Genomic DNA, 7,812 nt, shown 5'->3' with positions numbered 1-7,812 from the left:
GGTTTACATGGAAACCCAAGACCTCAGTTTAAGCTGCGAGAGGGTCCTCTTTCTGGTACAGATAAGACCTAATCTCACTGTGGATAATGAAGCATACAAAACACGCTGCTTTCACTAGCATTTTCACCAATATAGTTCTCTTGCGGGGGGCGCGGTGGTGCAGTGAGTTTGGCTAGGTCCCTCTTTCTGGTGGGTCTGGGGTTCAAGTCCCGCTTGGGATGTCTCGCGAGGGCCTGGCATCCTGTCCTAGGTGTGTCCCCTACATCCTGTGTTGCCAGGTTATGCTCCGGTTTACCGCAACCCCGCTCGGGACAAGCGGTTTCAGCCAGCATGTGTGTAGTTCTCCTGAATTATGAATATACTTTTATGCAAATCACAATTTCTTTTACAGTCACTTGTTTCACTTTCTGCATGGAGTCATTATTTGTCTATAATCAATTAAGTAACCATATTCTACCATCATCTGTACATTCTAAATTTCATAGGATGGTCACTGTTATTTGACACTTTTCTCCAAAGCGACTTCCAACGAACTCTATGTAGTGTTACCAGCCCACACACCTTATTCACCAGGGTGACTTACACTGCTAGATACACTACTTACACTGGGTCACTCATCCATACATCAGTGGAACACACTCTCTCTGTCTGTCTGTCACTCACACACTATGGGTGAACCTGGACAACATGTCTTTGGACTGTAGGAGGGAACCAGAGCACCTGGAGGAAACCCAGGCAGACACAGGGAAAACATGCAAACTCCACACAGACTGAGCAGGGATCGAACCTACAACCTCTCACACCACTCAGGCACTGTGAGACAGCAGCGCTACTCGCTGTGCCACCGTGCCACTCATTTATGTCTTTCTTATGAAATACTATGAAACCATGATTTCCTTTAAAGTGACACAGCAAATAAAGTCACACATAATTATCATTTAAATTGGTATATCATTAAGGTAAATATCAGACATACAGCTTACGAAATGACAACACAGACTGGACAAACCTAGAGCATTGCTCCCTTTTTAGAAATATGGAACAAGTTTTCTACATGGCAACACATTATGACAAACTCCCAGTCCCAGCAGCAGGGCCTGAACTTCAATGTGTTGAACAAGCCTGGACAACTTAAAGACACTGGACACTTAGACCTGATAAGCTTTTTTGTTTGCCATGGGACTCGTGATCAAAGCAAAACAATATAAAGCTCCCATTTACACCTAGCACTGGAAAAGCAGGTATGCCAGTGCAAACGAGGCACTGCATCTGACTTTGTAAATGCATTATTTTGTAAACATTAAGCCTCCCAGTAAAGCTATCTTCAACTTTGTTCACAATTTTCAGTAACATTTTTGTCTTTGTTCTTATGTTAAAATGTTTTAATTTATTTTTCATTTGAATTATACTAGGTATGAAGTAAATGCAAACAAAGGGGTAATGAGAAAGAGTTAGGTTTTACCCTTTGGCTTGAAAGTCTGCATTCAAGAGTAAGAACATTGGAGAACATCACAATGCACATTACTGAAAGCAGTTCTGGTCCAAGGCAATAGAAATAAAAGGAATCCATGGCACATGGATTGCATACAATGTGTTCCACAGAAAATTCATCCTTACTTCCAGCAATGGCCAACCAGTGAGCGCACCAGTAGAGGGTGCAGTTTCGGAACACTGTACTGTACCACATTATCCAAACTGTACTTTAATAAGGCATAAGAAATTGAGAATTATTTAGTCTCTACAAAACACATAGCTGCCAACTGCTGTTAGGTGAAACTGATAGAAGCCACAGAATGTAAAGGTTTCTCAAAAACTGATGGAGAACTTTGCAGACGAGCAAGAAGAAAAAAGAAAAATAACACACATAAAATCATAAAATAAATGTAAAATGTGTACGAACATTAAATATAATGGCCAAATCAAGCTAAAAATTCCAACAGTGAAGCAGAAGAACAACAAACACATGACAAACTATAGCAGCAGCCACCACTGACCATCTCCACTGTGCTTAGTGCTTGTGTCTTGTCCCATGAGCATGGGCTGGGTGGTACAATGACAGGGACAATCCAATCCAGTGTACTGGGAAGCAGGTGTAGGGGAAGTCGCCCACTCTCTTCTCAGGACCCCTTTCATTGGAGCACAGCTGCAGCACCTGCCACATTTGTGTTTCCTCCTCTGGAGTCCATCCTCAGAACCCATCAGTGCAAGCTTTGGCTGCAGGCACCCCGTAGGCTCCCACGTGGCCTGCGTGTTTCTGCATGATGAAAGCCACAGTTTTGTCCGCACACTCATCCGCAGCCTGCGTGTGCATCTGGCCTTCTCCCTCCATCAGAAGCTTGTAAGTGTCAGACGTGTTTGACACCACAGAAATGCAAGCTGACAATGACTCTGGGCTCACCATTTCCACGTGAAGAAGGGGACTAATCACTGCCTCTGAAATGGACTTTCCTAAAATGAGCCTGTTGATGATAATTTGAGCAGCAATAAAAGGAGCGGAAAAACCACCGGTCACCCCAACACCGAGCGCATCTTCACTGTCATCGTCATCCTCTTTATCAGTTTGCCTGAGTTTCACTATTGAAGCACAACTCCACTGAGCCAGATCAGCAGCAGGATCCAAAACAAAGTCACTCAGAAGAACTCCGGTGGAAGGCAAGACCTGAGCTGCTCCGAATGAACTGTTGAGTGAGGTAGATACTATTAAAATATTGCCGCTGTTGTCCAGCACCCCAATATGACTACTCACCATATTTGATACCGGCAGACCTCCCAGGCTTTGGTTGCCCAAGAAGTTGTTATATACAAGCTTGGCTGTGTTGAAGAGACTGACGTAGATGGAGACATTGGTGTAGTCACTTGCATCGCCCCAAAATGATGCATTCTGTGCACTGTGCCTCTTCACTGTCTCTGAAATAATAGAACTAAAAAGCTCCGAAGAAGCAGTGAAAACAGAATAGCCTTCTTCTTCGATTGTAAAGGGCTCCCTGATTTCTACACCACACCGCTGAATGTTCTTGACAAAAGCTTGCTGTGCAGCCGAGGGTAGGTCTACGGCCAATTTCATGCCGAGACTTTCTGGCAAAAGAGAGTCATTTGCACCGGCGCTCTGCAAAAGCTCAGATAACTTCCGATTGGTGACGATAGAGCCGGGGGCCTTAACGCTCCCATTTCTGTCACAAAAAAGGTCACGCAGCGCTGACTGGCATATTCTTAATTCATTGGATTTTAATGCCAGTGCAAGAGTATCGTCTATATGGAATCCTTCCTTGGCCAGTTTGATGGCTTTCACAAACAGCTTCTCCCAGTTCGATCTGCCATATAGCGAATGTAACCGTCTAATTCCTTGCAGAGTAGCTGGAACACCGTACGTAATTAAGGGGGATCCCGTACAAGTCGTGCGTATTCCTCTTGAAATTCCAGTTGTACGGTTGTAAAGGATTCCTGAAAAGACTCCACCTTCCGAGAAGAACAAATAAATAGATGCCGAAGCATGTGCTTATTTCAGTATGGCCCATAACACCGTGTGCACGCAGTTTTAAAGTCATTAGATAAACCTGCATTTCTGCTTGTTATAAATGTTATGTTCTAACAACCCTGCATTTTATTATTGCACAGAAATATTAATATTCATGACAGTGATCAATAATTTTCCACTAGGCACTCTAATTTAGTAGCACTTAGTGACCCTGTACTGGCCTCTTTACAGAACTAATTGGTTATACATATTAAGACAGTGTGCATTTAGCTGTTTAATCTCTTTACAAATCACGGTTGAGCATATTTGCATAATGCATTAGAAATTTGTAAAAATATCTAAATTGATTTTGTATTTTTCTTAAACTTTATGACAGAAATACATTTGAGCCGGACACGTTCTCCCATTAGCTAAGAGAAACAATTGTCCATAATGGATTCACACACTAATACTGAAGTAGCACTGAGAGAGACTGTATTCTTTAAATAAAACACTTAAAAAGCACACCTTTCAAATATTTCTCGTTAGCATTTCTACTCTAATAATGATATACTCCAAGGCAAAACGGAGCAGATATTTGCAAACTGAAGTAAATGTTGACCACGGGTAATTAAAGTGATTACCGTCCTTAACATTTTAGGTCATTTCTTCCTGTCTAACCCAGACACTCCTGTACGTAGTATTGACATAATCCAAGTGACCTACATGCAGAAATTCTTATGTAATTAAAATTTTGGTAATTTGTGAAATTAATACGCTCAGTGTTTCCGGCTAATCATTTCACTAGAAATGCATCTAAAAGGAGAGACAATTTAAAAGAAAGTGCAGGGGCAAAAACTTGCAAATGTTCTTACCTACACCAGCAGCATGTGGATGCACAACTCCTAAACAGAGCAAAGCAGCCATCCCGGCATCGACTACATTTCCTCCATCTTCAAGAACTTCCCTGCCCGCCTCAGAGCAGACAGCTGAACGAAAAACATACCGAGTTAACATAATAAAATGTAAATGTATGAAAAAAAGGGGGCGCGGTGGCGTAGTGGGTTGGACCGGGTCCTGCTCTCCGGTGGGTCTGGGGTTCGAGTCCCACTTGGGGTGCCTTGCGACGGGCCGGCGTCCCGTCCTGGGTGTGTCCCCTCCCCCTCCGGCCTTACGCCCTGTGTTGCCGGGTTTGGCTCCGGTTCCCCGACCCCGTATGGGACAAGCAGTTCAGAAAATGTGTGTGTGTGTGTGTGTGTGTGTGTGTGTGTGTGTGTGTATGAAAAAATTAAAATCATAACACCAGGGTTGTGGCTCAAGAAAGCAGTACATGAAACTGAATGCAAATTATTATTAAAAAAAAAAAAAAAAAAATAAGATAGTAAATGGACATTTAAGTAGCTACAGAAAACACTTTAAGTTCAGTCTTACTCGAGTCTGTGATGACAACTCCGTGATGATACTGTGAGCTGGGGTGCTCGTGTGAGCGATGCCCTGATTTGCCCTGGTGATCGCGGTCCTCTGTTTCTTTGTGGCTCTGACTATCAAGTGCATGTCCATCATGGTGATGGTTCTGGAGACCCCCCTCCAGGCTCGCGTCCGCCGACAGGCACCCGTACCACTCACAGACGACAAAGCCCAGGGATACAGCTAGAAGCACTGCCGCCACGGCGACGCGAAGCCACAGTTCCCTCCTCGGGTTGCGCTTGTGGAACGAGCCAGAGGGCCTTTGGGAGGAAAAAAAAAAAAAAAAGTGACTCTGCTTCAGCACCGAAACAGCTGTATAAATATAACTTCAAAGTAATTTTAAAGCACAGAGAGAACGGACTAAAAAGCACCTTTTTCAAAGAACCGGCTTTGGATTTTCTTTAAAAAAAAAAAAGAAAATCCTAGTGCCATCTAGTTAAATAAAATTTTACTGGACTCTGCATATCACCTGTATTTCTCTGATCTCAACATGCATTACCATGTACTGTCCTGGCTATCTTCTGCGCATCCATCAGTGCATGTGTGATGTGACATTGAAAGAACATTCCTTTATCGTGATATTTCCACTAAATCAGACGGTCCTGGATATATTTTCACATTTCTAATTTAGCTTCCTGTACATTTTTTTTTTTTTATCTCCATCCAAACTTAAGGAAAAGAGTTTCCTACATCACTTACTTAACAACCGGGGAAAAAGCGCTCAGTCCCCAAAAACTTTGCTTCATTACACTTTACAGACAAAAACGTACAACGTCAGGGCAATATATTTGAAGTAACTACCCACCAGGGAATGATTCTCCTGCAAGATATTTTTTTCGAATAAAAAACAAAAATTGTGCATGTGTGAAATGTTTGCTTATCTAGCACTGAGGTTCCTGGTGTAAATCAGCACCATTTCTCTTTACGCAAAAATGAACTTTCGGCACTTTCACGCCATGAGTTGAGCTAATATTGAAGACTTTGGAAAAGTACTAGTTACTACTACTAGATGTACGAGGAACGCTGAATTACTAAAGCAGTTCCGAAGTGTTACTCCCACACACACAGTGACACTTTTACCCCATACACACGTGACGTTATATCCATTTCAACTGCAAACCGCAGCCGTTCCTGCGTCGTCATGTTGTGTGTGTATTCAGTACGTGCGGTGCGGCTCGCTGACAGGCCATCCGGGGCATCCAGGGCATCCGGGGCATCCAGTGCCGCACCACTAGACTAGTACTAAACTAAACTTTAGTCTAAAGTACCAGCAAATGTGCGTCTGTGTGTGTTTTCTGTGGGGAAACTTGTGTTCCCAGCGCAGCCCTTGTGGCCATAGAGACTTTTATTGTGTGGAAGTGTCACAAAAAAGTGCAGTTATGGCTCAGCCCGGTCACCTGTACGGTGTTCCTTCAACTCATTATCTTAACTCACCTCATTTTGTCTGCGCGCGCACATATACACACACACACACATACATGATGATACATACGGTCCGTTGCGACACCAGACTTGGGTCCAAAGCACAACCTGTGTGTTTCTCTTGTCTGTCTGCGGCTCCAAACGCAGCGTCACTTATAATAAAGGAGCCCGTTCGGGTTCCAGTGTGAATACTCTACTACTCACTGTGTTCATTACTACGTTTTTACTATACTTACGAGTACAAAAAGACGGTAACTTGATCCTCCTCTTCTTCTCCGCTTCCGCCGGCGTCTTCGTCGCCGGTTTCCTCCGTATTTGGCAGCTTTTCGTATCGAACTGAGCCACTCGGTATCATTTTTTTTTTTTTTTTTTTTTTTTTTTTTTTTAAAGAAGTAAAACCACAAGTAATAACCCTGCCTGCAGCCACTAAATATCGAGTCACTTACGGAAGCGAAACGAAACAAAGCAGAACATAACACTGCGGTTTTACACGAGGGAGCGCAGTCACTTCCTGTTTGTACCACGTGATGGGGCGGGGGCGGGGGCAACGCATGCAAATAGACTTCGGGCTCACGGACAGGTACAGGCAGGTTGGGACAGGTAGGGACAGGTAGAGACAGTTGTGGACAGATAGAGACAGGTACAGGCAGGTAGGGACAGCTGTGGACAGGTAGAGACAGGTATAGACAGGTACAGGCAGGTAGGGACAGTTGTGGACAGGTACAGGTACAGACAGGTAGAGACAGGTACAGGCAGGTCGGGACAGGCAGCAAAACACAGAGAGAGAAATAGAGGCAGACAGACAGAGACAAACACAGACTGACTGCTTCCGTATTCCACACTAGGGTGCAGCTCAGCTCATGTACGCTCTACTCCTTCACACATATTTACTTCTTAAAATGGAAAGGAATCATTACAGTGAATAAATGAAAATATCAACATGCCAAGTAGATTTTCATTTCCTAATAATGTTTCGGAAAGAATATGCAGTGAAAGCCCAATATTAAGCATGAAGTTCAGTTTATATGGCATTGTAAAAAAATAAACGTACTGTATGAAGTTGGTGGGGGGGGTGGTGGCACAGAGGGGTTGACCAGGGCTCACTGTGTGGCGGGTTTGTGGTTCAAGTCCCACTTGGGGTGCCCTGTGGGACTGGCATCCCATCCTGGGTATCCTGTCCTGTGCCCTGCACCACTGGGCTAGGCTCCAGCTTGCTGTGACCCCACCCAGGACAAGAAGCTGTGTGTGTGTGTGTGTGTGTGTGTGTGTGTGTGTGTGTGTGTGTGTGTGTGGGTGTGGGTGTGGGTGTGGGGGGGGGGTTGCAGCAAATGGCTGAGTGGGTGGGACTCTTGCGTCGGGCTTTCGAGATCTCAAAGTGTCAGCTTCAAATCGTGCTCTTGTTGGAGCAGCCTTGGCCACGGTACTTAGGGTAAGATGCAGTAAGAATACCCTGCTGCACACATGGCTAC

General features: G+C 44.3%; 1 protein-coding gene across 1 annotated transcript; it reads right to left on the bottom strand.

Moving 5' to 3' along the window:
* Positions 1–795: 795 nt before the first annotated feature.
* ggt6 (gamma-glutamyltransferase 6) lies at positions 796–6,854 on the bottom strand. Its single transcript, XM_018758960.2, has 4 exons — positions 6,580–6,854; positions 4,886–5,181; positions 4,330–4,443; positions 796–3,456 (listed from the first exon to the last, which is right to left on the bottom strand). The coding sequence occupies exons 1-4, from the start codon at positions 6,696–6,698 to the stop codon at positions 2,189–2,191; spliced, it is 1,797 nt and encodes a 598-aa protein (XP_018614476.2). The 5' UTR covers positions 6,699–6,854; the 3' UTR covers positions 796–2,188.
* Positions 6,855–7,812: the final 958 nt, after the last annotated feature.

The sequence above is a fragment of the Scleropages formosus genome, chromosome 17 (assembly GCF_900964775.1).
Source record: "Scleropages formosus chromosome 17, fSclFor1.1, whole genome shotgun sequence".
In the NCBI taxonomy this organism is placed as follows: domain Eukaryota; kingdom Metazoa; phylum Chordata; class Actinopteri; order Osteoglossiformes; family Osteoglossidae; genus Scleropages; species Scleropages formosus.
Note: the sequence above shows the minus strand (reverse complement) of the source record. Positions and strands in the feature narration are given on the sequence as shown.